We start from the raw sequence: 22,560 nt of genomic DNA, 5'->3' as shown, positions 1-22,560 counted from the left end.
ATGTAAAAGACACATCTAACACTTTATGTAGAGCATACGTAAATCTGTGTATCTATGTATTTACGTATGTAGGTTAGCTTAGCATTTTAAAAGCACCGAATCACCTTCTGTGGTTGAGTGTTCAATAAACCCTTGAAATATATGTTTAACACTTCTCTAACCCTGTCCATGGAGGACAGAAGAAAATGTATATATGCTGGTTAGCATTGTAAATGTGTGGCCACGTTTGTGGTAGAAAAAAAAACTGCATGTCTTGGGCGACCACAAATGTCTTGGGCGACCATAAAATGTCTTTTACGACCACATGTCTTTGGCGACCACCAGGTCTCGTGCAACAACCATACGTCTTGTGCGACCACCATAAGTTTTGTGTGACCACATATGTCTTGGACGACCACCATATGTCTTGTGCAACAACCATATGTCTTGTGCGACCACAATATGTCTTGTGCGACCACCATATGTCGTGTGCAACCACCATATGTCTTGTGTGGCGACATTATGTCATGTGCAACCACCATATGTCTTGTGCTACCACCATATGTCTTGTGCGACCACCATATATCTTGTGCGACTACCATATGTCTCGGTCGAACACCATATGTTTTGTGCGGTAACCATATGTCTTGGGCGACCACCATATGGCTTATGCAACAACCAAATGTCTTGTGTTACCACCATATGTCTTTTACGACCACATATGTCTTTGGCGACCACCATAGGTAATGTGCCTATACGTCGTATGCAACAACCATATGTCTTATGCGACCACCATATGTTTTGTGCGACCACAATATGTCTCGTGCGACCACCATATATCTTGGCTGACCACCATATGTCTATTGCAACCACCATATAACTTGTGCGTCCACCATATGTCTTGGGTGACCACAATATTTCTTATGCAAAACCATATGACTTGTGCGACCATCATATGTCTTGTGCGACCACCATATGTCTTGGGTGACCACCATATGTCTTGTGCGACCACCATATGACTTATGCAACCACCATATGTCTTGTGTGGCCTCCATATGTCTTGTGTGACCACCATATGTCTTGTTCGAGAACCATATGTTTTGGGCGACCACCATATGTCTTTAGCAACCACCATATGTCTTGTGGGTCCGCCATGTCAGGTGCAACCACCATATGTCTTGTGCGGCCACCGTTTGTCTTGTGCGACCACATATGACTTGGGCGACCATCATATGTCTTATGCAACCACTATATGTCTTGTGTCAACCACTATATTTCTTGGGCGACCACCATATATCTTGTGGGGCCCACTATATATCTTGTGCGACCACAATATCCCTTGTGCGACCACCATATATCTCAAGCAACAACAATATGTCTTGTGCGACCACATATGTCTTGTGTGACTACCATATGTCTTGTGCGACCACCATATGTCTTTAGCAACCACCATATGTATTGTGGGTCCACCATGTCAGGTGCAACCACCATTTGTCGTGTGCGACCACCATATGTCTTGTGCGACTACCATATGTCTTAGGCGACCACTATATGTCTGGTGCGACCTGTTGTAATCCACAAGTTAGTAGGAATTATTAGCTAGAGGATCATTACTACAACACTTAACGAATGATGATTGGAAGTACATGTTAAGTAGACAGACTATGGATCACATATCTAAGAAAGGTCAAGGGATTAACACCGCAGCTACTTAGCCAAATTAATAATTCCTGGAAAGAGGAATTCTTCTTCTTCAGGCTTCTAGGAACAAGATTACCGCTTCTAGGGATAAGGTTAATCGGATTATACCTTCCTTGAGAGGCGGGGTGAAATGGTTGAGGTAGATGGCTGATTGGAGCCAGTCTGATTGTGGGAGCTGAACTGAGAAGTCCTCTGGATCTCCGTTGTGGCAGCAGCGAAGTGTAGCAGACAGCTATGCGAGAACCTGATGTGATCTTAGTGACCAAGTTAAGTCTGCAGTATGTGAGTATTGAATGAAAGACTAACCGGGTGTGGAGCGTTGTAGTAATCATTCTGTATTAGGGACTTAGGCGGAAGTTACGAGTGTGGGTGGTGACCGCGGAGGTCAAGTGGTCTATGGGTATTGGAAGTGTATTGACCTAATAGAGTATGTTAATATGTTATTATTTGTCAGCGTCTATTCTTTGTAATTAAATGACAAAACCCGACGGCCTTTAAATACCTTCCATATGTTCACTCATTGTGTTCCAGTGCAAACCTAGTGGTATGCCTCAAGGGTCTGGTGTGTGTAGGAGTATAGGTGGTAGTAACGGTTGCTGAGGAAAGGTGTTATGTGTTGTGTAATCGCTGTGTTCGGAATGAACCGGGGTTCAGCGTCACGACAGACCACCATATGTCTGGTGAAACCACCATATGTCATGTGCAGCTACCATATGTCTAGGGCGACCACCAAATGTCTTTTCGGCCACAGATGTCTTCGACGATCACAATATGTCTTATGCAACTACCATATGTCTTTTGCGACCACATATGTCTAAGTCGACCTCCATATGTCTTGTGCAATTACCATGTCTTGAGCGACCACCATATAACTTGGGTGACAATCATATGTCTTGTGCGACCACCATATGTCTTGGGCGACCACAATATGGCTTGGGAGACCATTATATGTCTTGTGCCGCCACCATATTTCTTGTGCGACCACATATGTCGTGTGCAACCACCATATGTCTTGTGCCACCACCATATGTCTTATGCAACAACCATATGTCTTGTGCGACCACCATATGTCTTGGGTGACCACCATATTTCTTATGCAACAACCATATGACTTGTGGGTCCACCATATGTCGTGGGTGACCACCATATTTCTTATGCAACAACCATATGTCTTTTGCGACCACCATATGTCTTGCGCGACCATCATATGTCTTGTGCGATCACCATATTTCTTGTGCAACAATCATATGTCTTGTGCGCTACCATATGTCTTGTGCGACCATGATATTTCGTGTGTGTCCACCATGTGACTTATGCAACCAACATATGTCTTGTGTGACCACCATATGACTTGTGTGAGCACCATATGTCTTGTGCAACCACCATATGTATTGGGCGACCACCATATGTCTTGGACGACCACCTTATGTCTTATGCAACCACCATATGACTTTTGCATCCAAAATATGGCTTGTGTGACTACCATATGTCTTGTATGACCACCATATGCCTTAGGCGACCATCCTATGTTTAGTGCAACCACCATATGTTGTAACACCCATGATCACCCCCTAGAGTTCACAACCAAGGAAGCCTTCTCCAAGAAGTCAGCCCAGATGACCTCTGGATTATCTTGTATGTTGATTAAAAAATTCCTGGGTTAGTATTAGTCAGCTAGTTTCATGTATGTAATATTTCATGATACTCCTGTCAAACATTGCAATGGAATTAGACCCTAGATTCTTGTGTAAACATCCATGGATCTCCCCCTTTTCAGCCAGGTTAAAGGTCCGCAACACTCGTAATTAATAATTCCTCTCTTGAACAGTGTATGGTGAATGTCAAACAAGCTTGATGGAAAAATTCTTGAGTGTCTGTGCACCTGTGGCCAACCTCTTACATTTTTGGTGAAGGTAGCAAAAGCAAATCTCCCCCTCCCCCCCTTTTGGGGTGTATATATTGGTCCTGTAGAGACTTAGAAAAAGAGTGTGCTGGACACCAGGGTCCGGAGTGGGTCTGTGAGAACCTCGCACAGCCGGAGAGAGAGAGAGTGAATCCACCGGATGGAGAGACAGAGGTCTTAAGGTAATGTGTGTGATCTCTGAGGTTTTGTTTCATGTCTAAATTTCTTAACTATCGGCCAGTGTTAGAGTAGGATTTATAGTGGTGATTAGCATAATTTTGTTCTCAATAAACTTGTGTTAAATTTCCCGTCTGGGTCAATTGATGAATCCTGTTAGCCTTTTGGATACAGTGGGCTGACAACCGTCCCATAATTAATGACAGTTATAGAAAGTACTCTCCAAGTCATGCAATGTTTCTTTCCTCGTTGCTTGATATAGACTCAATGGTCAAGGCAGATGGTGGCAGCGTAGTTATTCCTGTGTTGCATTTCCATTGGAGGATACTTTTGGTTCCGGTGTAACCATCATATGCCATCTCATATTACAGTGTTCAATAACAGTGTTACCAAGTGCAACCGATTGGAAGTGTTACTCAGAATAAGTAGTAGTGTTATATTATTTAGTTCATATTTTATAGTGGTGTTACAATGTCTTATGCAACCACCATATGTCTTGTGCAACCACCATATGAATTTTGTGACCACCATACGTCTCGTGCGACCACTATATGTAATGGGCGACCACCATATGTCTTGTGGGACCACTATATGTTTTGAGCGACCACCAAATGTCTTGTGGGACCACCATATGTCTTGGGCGACCACCATATGTCTTATGCAACCACCATATGACTTATGCAACGATCATATGTCTTGTGCAACCACCATATGACTTGAGCACCCACCATATGTCCTGTGCAACACCTATATGTCTTCGGCGACCACTATATGTCTTGTGCGATCACTATATGTCTTGTGCGACAACCATATGTCTATTGCAACCAACATACCTTGAGGTTACCTTGAGGTGCTTCCGGGGCTTAGCGTCCCCGCGGCCCGGTCGTCGACCAGGCCTCCTGGTTGCCGGAGGCCTGGTCGACCATATATCTTGTGCTACCACCATATGTCTTGGGCGACCACCATATGTTTTTTGCGACCACATATGTCTTGTGAGTCCACCATATGTCTTGTGCGACCACATATGTCTTAGGCGACCACCATATGTCTGGTGAAACCACCATATGTCTTGGGCACGTACCATATGTCTGGTGCGACCACCATATGTCTTTTCGGCCACATATCTCTTTGACGACCACAATATGCCTTATGCAACCACCATTTGTCGTGTGCGACCACATATATGTGTTGTGGGACCACCATATGTCTATTGCAACCACCAAATGTCGTGAGCGACCACAATTTGTCTTATGCGACCACCACATGTCTTGTGTGACCACAATATGTCTTGTGCGACCACTATATGTTTTGGGCGACCACCCTATGCCCTGGGAGACCATTATATGTCTTATGCAACCACCATATGTCTTGTGAGACCACATATGTCTTGGACGACCACAATATGTCTTGCACGACCAATATATATCATGTGCTACCACCATAAGTCTTGGACAACAACCATATGTCTTGTGCGACCAGCATATGTCCTGTGCGACAACCAAATGTCTTGTGCGACCACCATATGTCTTGGGCGACCACCATATGTCTTGTGCGACCACGATATGTCTTGTGCGACCACCATATGTCTTATGCAATAACCATATGTCTTATGCAACCACCATATGTCATGGGCGACCATCATATGACTTTTACAACTACAAATGTCTTGGACAACACCTATATGTCTAATGTAACCACCTTATGTTTTGGGCGACCACATATGTCTTGTGTGACCACTATATGTCTTATGCAACCACCATATGTCTTGGGAGACCCGCATATGTGTGGTGCAACTACCATATGTCTTGGGCGACCATAATATGTCTTGGGCGACCATAATATGTCTTGGCTACCATAATATGTCTTGGGCGACCACCATATGTGTGGTGCAACAACCATATGACTTATGCAACCCCCATATGTCGTGAGCGACCACAATTTGTCATGTGCGACCACCATATGTCTTGTACGACTAGTATATGTTTTGTGCGACCACAACATGACTTGAGCAACCACCAAATGTCTTGGGCGACCACCATATGTCTTGTACGACCACTATATATCTTTTGCGACCACCATATGTCTTGTGCGACTAGTATATGTTTTGTGCGACCACAACATGACTTGAGCAACCACCAAATGTCTTGTGCGACCATTATATGTCTTGGACGACCATTATATGTCATGGACGACCATTATATGTCTTGGGCAACCACTATATGTCTTGGGCGACAACCATATGTTTTTTGCGACGACAGTATGTCTTGGGCGATCACCATATGTCTTATGCAACCACCATATGTCTTGTTCGACCACCATATGTCTTGTGCGACCAGATATGTCTTGGGCGACCACAATATGTCTTGTGCAACAACCATATGTCTTGTGCGACCAATATATGTAATGTGCCTCCACTATATGTCTTATGCAAGAACCATATGTCTTGTGCGTCCACAATATGTTTTGTGCGACCATCATATGTCTTAGGTGACCACCATATTTCTTATGCAACAACTATATGTCTTGTGCGACCACCATATGTCTTGTGCGACCACCAAATATCTTGGGTGACCACCATATTTCTTATGCAAGAACCATATGGCTTGTGCGACCACAATATGTCTTGTGCGTCCACCATATGTCTTGTGTGACAATCATATGTCTTGTGCGACCACCATATGTCTTGCGCGACCATCATATGTCTTGTGCGATCACCATATTTCTTGTGCAACAATCATATGTCTTGTGCGCTACCATATGTCTTGTGCGACCATGATATTTCGTGTGTGTCCACCATGTGACTTATGCAACCAACATATGTGTTGTGTGACCACCATATGACTTGTGTGAGCACCATATGTCTTGTGCAACCACCATATGTATTGGGCGACCACCATATGTTTTGGACGACCACCTTATGTCTTATGCAACCACCATATGACTTTTGCATCCAAAATATGGCTTGTGTGACTACCATATGTCTTGTATGACCACCATATGCCTTAGGTGACCATCATATGTTTAGTGCAACCACCATATGTTGTAACACCCATGATCACCCCCTAGAGTTCACAACCAAGGAAGCCTTCTCCAAGAAGTCAGCCCAGATGACCTCTGGATTATCTTGTATGTTGATTAAAAAATTCCTGGGTTAGTATTAGTCAGCTAGTTTCATGTATGTAATATTTCATGATACTCCTGTCAAACATTGCAATGGAATTAGACCCTAGATTCTTGTGTAAACATCCATGGATCTCCCCCTTTTCAGCCAGGTTAAAGGTCCGCAACACTCGTAATTAATAATTCCTCTCTTGAACAGTGTATGGTGAATGTCAAACAAGCTTGATGGAAAAATTCTTGAGTGTCTGTGCACCTGTGGCCAACCTCTTACATTTTTGGTGTAGGTAGCAACAGCAAATCTCCCCCTCCCCCCCTTTTGGGGTGTATATATTGGTCCCGTAGAGACTTAGAAAAAGAGTGTGCTGGACACCAGGGTCCGGAGTGGGTCTGTGAGAACCTCGCACAGCCGGAGAGAGAGAGAGTGAATCCACCGGATGGAGAGACAGAGGTCTTAAGGTAATGTGTGTGATCTCTGAGGTTTTGTTTCATGTCTAAATTTGTTAACTATTGGCCAGTGTTAGAGTAGGATTTATTGTGGTGATTAGCATAATTTTGTTCTCAATAAACTTGTGTTAAATTTCTCATCTGTGTCAATTGATGAATCCTGTTAGCCTTTTGGATATAGTGGGCTGGCAACCGTCCCATAATTAATGACAGTTATAGAAAGTACTCTCCAAGTCATGCAATGTTTCTTTCCTCGTTGCTTGATATAGATTCAATGGTCAAGGCAGATGGTGGCAGCGTAGTTAATCCTGTGTAGCATTTCCTTGGAAGGGTACCTTTGTTTCCGGTGTAAACATCATATGCCAGCTCATATTACAGTGTTCAATAACAGTGTTACCAAGTGCAACCGATAGGAAGTGTTACTCAGTATAAGTAGTAGTGTTATATTATTTAGTTCATATTTTATAGTGGTGTTACAATGTCTTGTGCGACTACCATATGTCTTGGGCGACCACCATATGTACTTTACGACTTCATATGTCTTGGACGAAAACTATATGTCTTATGCAACCACCATATGTCTTGTGCAACCACTATATGACTTGTGTGACCACCATATATTTTGTGCGACCACTATATGTCATGGGCGACCACCATATGTCTTGTGCGACCACCATATGTCTTGTGGGACCCCTATATGTCTTGTGCGACCACCATATGTCTTGTGCGAACACCATATGTCTTGGGCGACCACAATATGTCTTATGCAACCACCATATGACTTATGCAACGAACATATGTCTTGTGAAACCACCATATGTCTTGTGCAACCACCATATTTCTTGTGCGACCGCTATATGTCATGGGCGACCACCATATGTCTTGGGTGACAACAATATGTCTTGGGCGACAACCATATGTCTTGGGCGACAACCATATGTTTATTGCAACCACCATATGTTTATTGCAACCACCATATGTTTATTGCAACCACCATATGTCTTGTGCGACCACAATATATCTTGTGCGACCACCATATGTCTTAGGCGACCACAATATGTTTTGTACAACAACCATATGTCGTGTGCCACCAATATATGTAATGTGCGACCACTATATGTCATGGGCGACCACCATATGTCTTAGGTGACAACAATATGTCTTGGGCGACAACAATATGTCTTATGCAACAACCATATGTCTTGTGCAACCAACATGTATCTTGTGCGACCACAATATGTCTTGTGCGACCACCATATGGCTTGGGTGATCACCATATTTCTTATGCAACAACCATATGTCTTGCACGACCACCATATGTCTTGGGTGACCACCATATTTCTTATGGAACAACCTTATGTCTTGTGCGACCACCATATGTCTATGGTGATCACCATACTTCATATGCAACAACCATATATCTTGTGCAACCACCATATGTCTTGTGCGACCACAATATGTCTTGTGCGATCACCATATGTCTTGTGCGACCATTATATATCTTGGGCCACAACCATATATCTTGTGCGACCACAATATGTCTTGTGCGAAAACAATATGTCTTGTGCGACCAACATATGTCTTGTGCGACCTCCATATGTCTTGGGCGACGACCATATGTCTTGGGCGACCAACATATGTTGCGTGCGACGACCATATGTCTTGTGCGACCACCATATGTTGTGGGCGACCACCGTATGTCTTGTGCGACCACCATATGTCTTGTGCGATACCATATGTCTTGTGAAACAAGCATATGTCTTGTGCGAACACCATATGTCTTGTGCGATTACCATATGTCTTTCGCGAATACCATATGTCTTGGGCGACAACCATATGTCTTGTGTGACCAACATATGTCTTGGGCGAGCACCATATGTCTTGTGTAACCAACATATGTCTTGGGCGACCACCATATGTCTTGTGCGACAACCATATGTCTTGTGCGACCACCATATATCTTGTGCGACCATCGTATGACTTATGCCACCACCATATGTCTTATGTAACTCCCTTATGTCTTGTGCGAACACTCTATATCTTGGACGACCACCATATGTCTTTTGCTACCACAATATGTCTTGGGCGACCACCATATGTCTTGAGCGACCACCGTATATCTTGGGTGACCACCATATGTCTTATGCATCAAACATATGACTTATGCAATCACCATTTGTCTTGTTCATCCATCATATGTCTTGTGCAACAACTATGTGTCTTGTGCGGCAGCTATATGGCTTGGGCTACCACAGTAAGTATTGGGCGACCACCATATGTCTTGGGCAGCAACCATATGTCTTATGCAACCACCATATGTCTTATGCAACAACCATATGTCATGTGCAACCACCATATGTCCTTTGGGACCGCTATATGTCTTGTTCGATCACCATATGTGTTATGCTGCAATCAAATGTCTTATGCAGATACCAAATGTCGTGAGCGACCACAATATGTCATGTGTGACCACCATATGTCTTGGGTGACCACCATATTTCTTATGCAACAACCGTATATCCTGTGCGAAAACCATCTGTATTGTGTGACCACTATATGTCTTGGTCGATAACCACATGTCTGTTGACCCCACCATATGTCTTGTGCGACCACCATACGTCTTGTGTGACCATCCTATGTCTTTTCGACCACATATGTCTTGGACCACCACAATATGCCTTATGCAACCACCATATGTCTTGTGTGACCACCATATGTCTTGGGCGACCACCATATGTCTTGGGTGACAACAATATGTCTTGGGCGACCACCATATGTTTTATGCAACCGCTATATGTTTTGTGTGACATCTATATGTCTTGTGCAATAACCATATGTCTTATGCAGCCACCATATGTAATGTGCGACCGCCATATGTCTTGTGTGACCACTATATGTCTTGCGCAACAACCATATGACTTGTGCGACCACCATATGTAATGTGCGACCACCATATGTCTTGTTGACCACCATATTTCTTATGCAACCACCATATGTCTTGTGCGACCACCATATGTCTTGGGTGACCAACATATTTCTTATGCAACAACCATATGTTTTGGGTGACCACCATATTTCTTGTGCAACCACCATATGTCTTGTGACCCCACCATATTTCTTGGGCGACCACCATATGTCTTGTGCGACAACCATATTTCTTGGGCGACCACCATATGTCTTGTGCAATCACCATATGTCTTGTGCGACCACCATATGTCTTGTGCGATCACAATATGTCTTATGCAATAACCATATATCTTATGCAACCACCATATGTTTTGTGCGACCACCATATGTCTTTTCACATAGAAGTTTGCAACACCTCTGAGGGTTTCATCAAACACAGATTTTTGTTCTTTTTTAATCACTTGTGGCCATCAAAGATCACTTCGATTCCATTTACACATCATTTTATTTTGCTGAAATTTTAATTTGCTACAAGGGCCTTCGAAATATAAGAAGCAGTTCAGCCATTGCTTCGATTGGCAGCAAACCAAAGAAAAACTAATTGGTATGGATTTGAGCAACAAGTTAATGTTATTATGGAAGTTGAGTCTGGTATCTCCAGGAGAGTTGATTGTGGCTAATACAAATTATTGTTACGCCGTATACAAATAACACGGCATACAATTATTTTATTCATTTTTATATTTTATAATAGTAAATACAAATCTTAAACAATAGGACAACGAAAACACATACATTTCAAGGTGATGTCTGTTAAATGCGGTGATGTTGAACTGGCGGGCACAGCACTGGAAGGCGCTGCCAGCCTGGTATAACATGAAGACGGTGTGGCCCAGCAGCAGGAGGTTCATCACGAACAGAAGTGCCACTATTCCATAAAAGTGTGTTAAGCGTTCAATATCACCTGAAAATGTTAAACAAGTTTCAGCAGTGATCAAATATTACATATTGTTTCTCAAAGTAATATCGCATCTACAGACCTACACAGACCTACACATTTCAAATCATAATTTAAATGACAAATGAGGTGAAAAAAATAGTTTTTTTGTGTGACCACCATAATTGTACTAAAGAGGCACCCTTCTTGAGCCCGGATGGGCACATGTATAAGCAAGTAGATGGGGTCGCCATGGGTTCTCCCCTAGGTGTCCTGTTTGCAAACTTCTACATGGGTACCATCGAGCAAAAAGTCTTAGTCGAAATGAACTTGAAACCGGCCATATACTGCAGGTATGTTGACAACATTTTTACACAGGTACCTGATGTCAGACATCTGCAGGAGCTGAAGGAGGCATTTGAGCAGAGTTCCGTGCTGCGTTTCACTTACGAGATGGAAAAGGATGGGAAGCTGCCCTTTCTAGATGTAACAGTCATGGAAAAGAGCGGAGGTTTCCACACTGCAGTCTACACTAAGGAAACGAACATAGGAATGTGCCTAAATGCCAACAGCGACTGCCCAGACAGGTACAAGAGGAGTGTTGTTAACGCATATGTCGACCGTGCTCTCAGCCACAGCTCAGAATGGAAGCAAGTCGACGAAGAACTCTGTAGGGTAAGGCAGGTCCTAGTCAACAACGGCTTCTCCAATGGTTTCGTCGAAGACATCATAAGAAGGAAAGTGAAACGCCATGCAACCTCTGAAGAGACAACTAACACAACACCTATACCCCCTATTAGACTATTTTACAGGAACTTCTTTTCCACAGCTCATAAAACGGTTGAAAGGGTCCTGAAAGATATTGTTAATAGAAACGTTATCCCTACAGACAAAAATCAGAGAATACAACTGACGATTTACTATAAAATCAGAAAAACGGCCAGCCTACTCATGAGAAACTCTCCAGACACAAAGCAGAACGCTTTAAAAGAGACCAATGTCGTCTATGCCTTCAAATGCCCACTTGGGGATTGTAAACTCCAAAAAACCCAGTATATAGGCAAGACAACAACATCTCTTTCTAGGCTTTTAACGATGCATAAGCAACAGGGCTCCATTAAGGAACATATAATCTCTTCCCACAACCAAACCATCGCCAGAGAAATCCTAGTAAACAACACAGAAATCATCGATAGATACAGCGATAGCAGACGGCTTGACGTTTGCGAAGCACTGCACATTAAGAAGTCAACACCAGCAATCAACAGCCAATTAATGGACAACTATATTCTACCCACCTCAAGACTCCGCTCCAATATAGAAGCATCAAGAAATATGGACCAATAGGCTTTCTACAATCACTTCCATTTCAATACCCATTGTTTCGTGTTCTGTCTTGTGTTGATGAAATTAATACCCTATTAAATACCACCTCACCCCATCCACCTCACTCAAATGTAGATGTAAACAAATCGGAGATATGTAAGTTCTATTCAGTTGTGTATGTGTAAAGTCTTTGAAAATGTAATAAGTTTTACAAAACGCGCTCAAGTGTCGCGTCAGACTAGAAATAAAAATGAATTTTGGAAAATTGATTTTTGAATTACCTCGAACAGTGAAAAGAAATGTACGAAAGATTGAGAAAATTCGTGTTAGAATTATTAATTTTTACTTTTTCGGTCATATTTAATAATATATGTCTACGGGAAAGACTGCTACCAAAATATACTAATATATATATATATATATATATATATATATATATATATATATATATATATATATATATATATATATATATATATATATATATATATATATATATATATATATATGTGTGTGTGTGTGTGTGTGTGTGTGTGTGTGTGTGTGTGTGTGTGTGTGTGTGTGTGTGTGTGTGTGTGTGTGTGTGTGTGTGTGTGTGTGTGTGTGTGTGTGTGTGTGTGTGTGTGTGTTGTATTTATGCTTTTAGGTTAGATTATATTTTTAAAAGCACTACAGTCACCTTCTGCGGTTGATTGTTCGATAAATCCGTGAACTATATGTTCATCAGATCTCTCACCCAGCTCATGGAGGACAGAAGAAAATGTATATATCCTGGTTAGCATTGTAAATGTGTGGCCACGCTGTGGTAGAAAATAATAATACTAAAAAAAAAACGCAAGAATACTACGACCCCGATTACTACAAGACCTACCCCGACGGACAGCCAGAATTCCATGACCACCACGACAACAACCCGGTCGATGACACGATGAAGAAGGAACTACGAATTAAGCTGTGGATAGCAGAAGCAACGCTATACATTAATCCATAAGTCGCCTGCCAGAACAGACAAGCCTTTTGCAGGACATGAACTGCGAGCAACCATGTATTTGATCATCCACAGATATATAGTGTCAGCTACTGGTACGGGTAATGACTCCCAACAGCCTCCAATTACGGGCAATTCATACCCGTACCACCTTTTAGGTGGCTTAATCTCAATCAATCGTGAATGATATTGCCCTTTTAAAGGGCCCCGGTATATGGCAAATTTATCCTGGTCATGTTAACTGAATGTACAATATTAAAGTGGTGAAGAAAGCATGTTAGAGTTACTTTGAAGTTAGAAGCAGAGTAAGGTCAAAGAGATGGGCATATATGGTGGGAGAATGTGTGAGGAAGCAGGAGGTAGGAGAAAACTGCATATGAGATGTCGTGGAAAGGAAGATTATACGGTAACGTAAATGGATCAGTGTACCACCTCGCAGCCTTATGAAGTGAAACTGTATAATGGACTAGATAACATGTATGGACGGGCACCATGTTTTGATATGAATATTATTTTACTGCTTCACTATATTCTCCGGGCTGATACCTCCAATGTCTATTCCAGGGAGAAGGACCGATTTAATGTATGCAAACACCCAAGGCACTTCGAAGGGCTAATAACTTGCCTATGAATTACAATCTATGTATATCAAGGTAGAAAAGAGATTTTACTGCAACCCACATTAACCAACTCTTTAGCATTTAATTTAGGATGTTGTAGCTATTGAAAACCAAATTATAAATTATTTTACAATAATAGGAATGACGTATAATTACATTAAAATTTACCTTGGTACCAGCATGACACCTTTCCAAATCCTGGCCGAATCAGGCTGTTGAAAGTAGGATGATCTGGAAGATTCTCCACTATTATCCCCACGACCGTCACGATCACAGGGCCACCCCACGCATAGGTAGAGTACACCCGAAATTTTTTAGCGTCATTGGCCAAGATACCAGTTATTGGTATGCAGTGAACAGTGCCTCTGAAATATATATTATCGGGTAAATAATCAATAAAATTGACAAATTACTTATTCCAACAAAACCGTTTAGCTAAAACAGCTCAATTTGAAATAAAAAAGTCATAAAATAATACATGTAATCTTAAGCCTATAAAACATTAATAGCAGTTGCCAGGTATGATCGATTCTTTTTTATATTTTTTAGTTCTTGTTTAAGTATGAGCCTGAAAGCTGGCTGTTATGGGTTCCCGTGTTCGTAAACATATATCCTTGTAATTTTCTGGGGGTGAGCTCCCATGTTGACATTCTTGTGACATTGATCCTATTTCAGACAGCCGGCTGCCTCTGGTGGAGTTCTTTATTCTTCTGTCAACAAGTAAGCTACTGTGGTGTGATTAGGACGAGACTTACATCTCAACGTCTAATGAATGTAAATGTAACGTCTAATGTAAATTCCTTACTTAAATTTCTCAAATACAAAAGTGTGGGAGCTTATCCATTATTGTTATTATTATTATTATTATTATTATTATTATTATTATTATTATTATTATTATTATTATTATTATTATTGTTAATTTTAACTTTCAGAGATGCACGAATTATAATTCAGCTCAATTGTTCCAGCTTTTGTTTGCTTACCTTATTACTCGCCAGATGTCAAAGCACATTACATTCAGCCAGAAAAACACTGCCAAAAATGAAAACTGAAGAATTACTCCTGGAAAGAGATTAAAAGAGATCATTGACTGTAATAAAATGCCCCTTCTGTACTTAGCCTCAAAAGTTTTCACTGACCATTGATGGTCAAACCTTGTCTCCTCTACGAGGCGATAGCACACGGAAATCCGATATCAACCAAAATCTGAGATAAATTTCCATAGTGCAATGAAGTGTTAATTCCCAAAAACCAACAACGCAAACTCCTTAGGAATTGTTTATTTTAAATATTTAAATGGCAAAACAAAACTCTGAAAAGTACTAAACATGTGATCCCAGATAATCCTCCAATTTGCTACCTGGTTATAATTTTATGGTTTCCTATAGTCTGACAGTCTATAGTCTATAGTATATAGACTATATACACTTATAGTCTTAAGGGGCTGACAGCTGAATGCTCACCGCCTCGGATTCGTAGTCCTGAGGTTCTGGGTTCGATCCTAGGTGGAGGCGGAAACAAATAGGAAGAGATTCTTTCACCATGATGCACCTGTTACCTAGCATTAAATAGGTACCTGGGAGTTAGACAGCTGCTACGTGCTGGGGGGGGGGGGGTGGTGTAACAAAAAGGAGGCCTAGTCGAGGACCGGGCAGCGGGGACGCAAAGCCCAGAAATAATATCAAGATAACCTCAAGATAGTCAGGGGACAGAAAGCCTGTTTAGGCTTAACGAAATCTTCGTTAAGCCGTCTGTTGAACTTTTCCAGGATGCAACCCACAACAGTTGCCAAACTCCTAGATACATCCTTACTGCTTGGCGAAAAGTAAATATTTGCCAAATTACCCTGCCTGGGAATGAAATGGTTCTGTCTGGGAATGAAACCCGGTATCTTTTGGTTGTGAACCAATGCCAGTAACAAACGCACTACAGCCCCAGCAAAGAGCCCCCACACGCTCTAGCCCAGAGGCAGTGTACTGCCTGAGTGAAGTAAGGAGAGACAGGTCTGGGATGGTGAGCTACTTAGGTTATATCAGGCTGAAAACAGCCAACTGAAGTACATACCTCCCGGGCCGTGACTCAGGTAGCAGCCAAGGTAATTGGTGGAAAACATTCGTTTCCGACAGCAACAGAGGAACTACTTCCAACATATATGATCTGGTCGAAAATAGTAACGAGAATCATTCATTGTGAATGGAGGGAGTTTGGGTGTCTTGTGCCTATATTTCATTACGCTATGACATTTTGAATCAGAATTGCATTAATCTCTTATCCCAGTGTGCTCCCGGCCTCATATAGAAAGAACATTTTTTGGAAAATTAAGCTGTTCTTGTCGTCAGTAGACAGTGACTGTCCCACGGGTACCTGGTACTAGCTGGTCTGACCAGTAGTCGCCAGTTCATAGCGACTACTGGTCACTATGTCCCTTCAGTTGCATGGTAGCAACTGAAGGGACAGCCAAGAAAAATATTTTGAAAATTTAATTTTGGTGTTACATAAATTTACATAATAATTTATACAATAAACACCAATGTAATAAATTCTTATCCATACGTGACTAATGCATCATCATAACATCTTGGAAAATTAGGATAGTTAGGTCATTGAAACATTATTTGTGCGAAATCAGGTACAGAATTGAAGATAGACTTATTTAATGAATGCATGCAATAGCTAAACATCTTGGCTATTTTCACCGCCTTTGAAAGCCTTAATTTAGTAAACTTGAGAAGGTAAATTGAAATGACCTAATATAAACTCTCCGAAGTCTCAACCACAAGGTGGGATATGTTAACAATAGTAGTAGTGGAAAGTGGGACAATGCCCGTCAATTTTGTTTTTTCAAAGGACGGGCATAGGCACAGGGTGTTTTCAAGGTTTTCCCATAGCCGGGCATACATGTAGGTGTGTTTTCCGATTTTTTCTCGGCGGCTGGGCATAGGCATAAGTGGTATTTTCATTTATAGAGCACTCCCTCCCATCATATATAATGTTCCAAAATGTGAATTAAAATGCATCCTCCTAGGTCCTGCCCTTATGTTCTAGTGGATTAAAAGGCCCCTAACCTGTCCGGGTCCGTTTTCCATTAGCTCGGCGAGTGATTACAATCCTTCTAATCCCTGGAAATTTCGATCAAAGGGATTAAAAGGCCGGCTCTGATCTGGGTTGTTTTCATTTTATCCCGGCGAGTGATTGCTAGTCTTGCAGTCCCTGAAAATTTCGCTCAAGGGGGGATTAAGTGGCCAGCTTCCGTCTGGGGTGTTTTCTGTTACCCCAGCGGAAAGCTCAGGTGCCTTTATCTTCCAACATTAAGCCCGTTTTCCTTAATGACGTATTTTCATACTGTTTCCAATTTTCCAAAGATCATTTTCTAGCTAAGATTGCATTTTGAACATAAGAAATGAAATTGCAGAAGTCCTTTTGCAGGATTTCCTATTTATTTCCAATGTATGTTAACCAAAATATCAACTGCCACTATTAGATGAACTGCAGTAGGATTATTTCCTATTAAATTAATACCTCATTCATCTTCATTTATACACTTCAATAAAGTCATTCCATTAATATTCATAAGGATCTATTAGTTACCCTTACTTATCTAGAAGCTTTATATTTATAGTATCCAGTCAAGGATCGTTTATTGGGCATAGTAATGGATGAAATCCACTATCTCCCATTCGTATGAAACAAGAGAGCAACACAGCACGAACTAACCCTTGCGTCTGCGTTCAACCATGTTACCAAACCAGTATCTTCCCGAGTATATTCCTAAATTTAATCTTAACCAATTTATACCCATTGTATCGTGTTCTGTCTCATGTTGATACTTTTAGTACCCCATTAATATCCCCCTTTGTTATGTCCATTCATCCACTTGCACATCTCTATCATGTCACCCCCCTTACTCTTCGCCTTTGTAGAGAAAGGAATTTAAGCTTTGTCAATCTTTCTTCACATGAGAAGTTTCTAATTTAAGGGATTACCTTATCATCCTAAATAGGAACACTACTAAAGTTCCTGTTAGAGTCTCCAACGACATGCAAGTATGTGTTATTGTATAATTGTTCAAGGAACAAGCTATAACATCACTCAGACCTTTTCATTTATTCCTCTCTCACAGCTATACCTGTGTACGTCTTATTAACGCTCAAAAACATGCACCTCACCCCTCACTGTAACATATCCATCTATACCTAATCAAAATACTCATTCAGTGTCCATATATATATATATATATATATATATATATATATATATATATATATATATATATATATATATATATATATATATATATGAATTAGAATGAGTGGACATAAAAAGGAGCTGCCTCGTATGGGAATAGTAAGCCTTCTGCAGTTACTTTCATTCTTATAATCTCAATAGAAAACGTCATCATCCCCAATGATGATTGTTACACAAATGGGTTACTTAGCTTTAGCGGCGCATGAGGAAACAAAGCGGTTCAAGTGAGAAATTAGTTTCGCCTCTCACTAACACAGGTGTGACAATCGTACTGTAGTCTGACTTTTCAGCAGTATGTGCCATCACAAGCAATGCAATGATACCTTGGCATAAACCTGCATCTTACTTATTTTGTAATATATTTTATGTTTAAAAATAATAATAATAATAATAATAATAGTAATAATAGTAATAATAATAATAATAATAATAATAATAATAATAATAAATTAATAATAATAAAAATAATAATAATAATAATATTATTATTATTCAAAATGGCTAAACCATCCATACCTAACCTAACCTAGTCACAGGTGTTACGAACCCGGATCCAGCGTCCGAGCAAGGAGCAGTAACAACTACGCCATCTGTGGGTCAGCTCCCGAAAACCCCGCCAAACGAACGACGACACCGGATGAGGACGGCGAATATCGGCCCCAAGGGCCAGTTTCCAGTCCTGTGCAGCTCACAACACAGCCGCTCCTGACCTCTGGTGAGGTGGTGCTCCGACGACAGCGCCATCTATGGACTGGATACGTCAGGTGTTTGCGCCCGAGCCCATAAGTGTGGTGTTTTAGTGTCCCTGTTATTGATGACGTGTCTGTTTACAGAGTCGACCTGGGACCACTGTGTTGACGGTTGAGTCAGTCTACCCGAGGCAGCCAGTCTCCATACTGTGAAGTTTGCTGCAGCTGTTGTGACGTCGTCCCCCCGGAAGAACACTGTGGTGTGTTAGCCTGCCAGTGGAGTGGCAGTGAAAGGATTTACCCGGGACCGACTGTTGGAGACGATCATCCACTGGGGTACTGAAGACAGGAGGGTGATTTGTGATATCACACGAGACTCCTGTCTAGGGCGTACCCCTTATATCGTTCGTGGAGTGGCCATACCAGCCTTGGTGGCTCAGTACCTGCCAGCAGACCAGCTGGACGTGTGGTTGACGGCCTCCACGACGGTGCCCCCAGTGGACCTGCGTTTTGGCTGACCTGTGGCCCGGGTAGGCTCGGCATTCTCAGAGGACACGTCGTGAGGCCACGAAGAAAGCACCGCGGACTCAGCACCTAGCTTCTGGCTCCAGAGTCTTCAGAAGAAGACTAATTTGTGGATTAATCCCCTTGTATAGTGTTAATACCCTCCCCCTGTGCACGTTTGATTTTTATATATTTAATCGGTGATGGTAATAATTATAATCTTAAGTTCTTAGCTTTCTTTCCCTACTCCCTTTAAGTTACTTGCGTCACGGATATCATCCCTTGATAGCCACTACTGGCTTGGGAATGGATACATATATCTTCCTCTAACAACATCAGAGTAAGAACCCCGTTGCGTCCCGAGAGGGCCGTAACAACAGGTTTAAGAATTAAGAATATTGATTTACTCATATTATTATTTTATTAGCAATTAGAACTTAAGAATGAAGGTAATTGCAACAGGCCTATTAGCCGATACGGGGTAGCTCCGATTTATATCCACCCAAACTTATTCATGTGTACGTCCAATCTACGTTTGAAGCAATCAAGAGACCCCACTTCCAATAATAGTTTACATTCAAGTTTTATAGCAAGATCCAATAGGGAAGCTCAATATTTTAGATACCAATCTCTATAATCGCAGAAGTAGTTCATTGCAAAGGAGATACATACAGCAATTCCTCATACATTTGAGTATAGATAATTTCCTATAAAACAACAGCATCAGCAATTATGAAACTCTGTAGCTAAATATCGTACTGTAATCCACAAATAGTTACCTTATATCTGGAATGTCAGCGGATTAGGGCCTGTGTTCATAGGAGAGTAAACTGTCCTCACATCCAGCAAATAGCAGCCCAAATGTCGCACCGCAATTCATCCATCAAGTAAATCAACTGGATGCTAGCTACTATATTTATAGGTTTATCATTCCTAGACCTCTAAAATCCTTATCATGCTAACTTGCTTCTAAATCAACAATCAGAAGTAAATACATACATACATACATCCATACATACATACATACAACTGAAAACTCACACCCCAGAAGTGACTCGAACCCATACTCCCAGGAGCAACGCAACTGGTATGTACAAGACGCCTTAATCCACTTGACCATCACGACCGGACATAATGAGGTGATAGCCAAAGCTATTTGAACCACCCCACCGCCGGCACTTGGATGGTAATCCTGGGCATAGAATTTTACCAAATCACCTCATTCTTTGGGGCACACGTGAGGAACACAAATGCGAACAAGCCTGAATGGTCTTCAGGACAATATGCAACTGAAAACTCACACCCCAGAAGTGACTCGAACCCATACTCCCAGGAGCAACGCAACTGGTATGTACAAGACGCCTTAATCCACATGACCATCACGACCGGACATAATGAGGTGATAGCCGAAGCTATTTGAACCACCCCACCGCCGGCACTCGGATGGTAATCTTGGGCATAGCATTTTACCAAATCACCTCATTCTTTGGGGCACACGTGAAGAACACAAATGCGAACAAGCCTGAATGGTCCCCAGAACAATATGCAACTGAAAACTCACACCCCAGAAGTGACTCGAACCCATACTCCCAGGAGCAACGCAACTGGTATGTACAAGACGCCTTAATCCACTTGACCATCACGACCGGACATAATGAGGTGATAGCCGAAGCTATTTGAACCACCCCACCGCCGGCACTCGGATGGTAATCTTGGGCATAGCATTTTACCAAATCACCTCATTCTTTGGGGCACACGTGAGGAACACAAATGCGAACAAGCCTGAATGGTCCCCAGGACAATATGCAACTGAAAACTCACACCCCAGAAGGGAATCGAACCCATACTCCCAGAAGCAACGCAACTGGTATGTACAAGACGCCTTAATCCACTTGACCATCACGACCGGACATAATGAGGTGATAGCCGAGGCTATTTGAACCACCCCACCGCCGGCACTCGGATAGTAATCTTGGGCATAGCATTTTACCAAATCACCTCATTCTTTGGGGCACACGTGAGGAACACAAATGCAAACAAGCCTGAATGGTCCCCAGGACAATATGCAACTGAAAACTCACACCCCAGAAGTGACTCGAACCCATACTCCCAGAAGCAACGCAACTGGTATGTACAAGACGCCTTAATCCACTTGACCATCACGACCGGACATAATGAGGTGATAGCCGAGGCTATTTGAACCACCCCACCGCCGGCACTCGGATAGTAATCTTGGGCATAGCATTTTACCAAATCACCTCATTCTTTGGGGCACACGTGAGGAACACAAATGCGAACAAGCCTGAATGGTCCCCAGGACAATATGCAACTGAAAACTCACACCCCAGAAGTGACTCGAACCCATACTCCCAGAAGCAACGCAACTGGTATGTACAAGACGCCTTAATCCACTTGACCATCACGACCGGACATAATGAGGTGATAGCCGAGGCTATTTGAACCACCCCACCGCCGGCACTCGGATAGTAATCTTGGGCATAGCATTTTACCAAATCACCTCATTCTTTGGGGCACACGTGAGGAACACAAATGCGAACAAGCCTGAATGGTCCCCAGGACAATATGCAACTGAAAACTCACACCCCAGAAGTGACTCGAACCCATACTCCCAGAAGCAACGCAACTGGTATGTACAAGACGCCTTAATCCACTTGACCATCACGACCGGAAATAATGAGGTGATAGCCGAGGCTATTTGAACCACCCCACCGCCGGCACTCGGATAGTAATCTTGGGCATAGCATTTTACCAAATCACCTCATTCTTTGGGGCACACGTGAGGAACACAAATGCGAACAAGCCTGAATGGTCCCCAGGACCATTCAGTCTTGAATGGTAATCTTGGGCATGCTATGCCCAAGATTACTATCCGAGTGCCGGCGGTGGGGTGGTTCAAATAGCCTCGGCTATCACCTCATTATGTCCGGTCATGATGGTCAAGTGGATTAAGGCGTCTTGTACATACCAGTTGCGTTGCTTCTGGGAGTATGGGTTCG

General features: G+C 42.2%; 1 protein-coding gene across 2 annotated transcripts in view; it reads right to left on the bottom strand.

Annotated features, from left to right (window-relative positions):
* LOC123751960 (probable G-protein coupled receptor Mth-like 3) overlaps positions 1-22,560 on the bottom strand; it is a 372,755-nt gene that overhangs the window by 13,607 nt on the left and 336,588 nt on the right. For both annotated transcript variants that reach the window (XM_069305227.1, XM_069305228.1), the window contains 3 exons: positions 15,089-15,167; positions 14,271-14,467; positions 11,027-11,195 (listed from right to left, as the gene is read on the bottom strand). In XM_069305227.1, the coding sequence (XP_069161328.1) occupies positions 11,027-11,195; positions 14,271-14,467; positions 15,089-15,167 (445 nt within the window). The remainder of the gene's footprint in view (positions 1-11,026; positions 11,196-14,270; positions 14,468-15,088; positions 15,168-22,560) is intronic.

Source organism: Procambarus clarkii, chromosome 54, assembly GCF_040958095.1.
Source record: "Procambarus clarkii isolate CNS0578487 chromosome 54, FALCON_Pclarkii_2.0, whole genome shotgun sequence".
Lineage (NCBI taxonomy): Eukaryota > Metazoa > Arthropoda > Malacostraca > Decapoda > Cambaridae > Procambarus > Procambarus clarkii.
The sequence above is the reverse complement of the archived record's forward strand: the minus strand, read 5'-3'. Positions and strand labels throughout refer to the sequence as shown.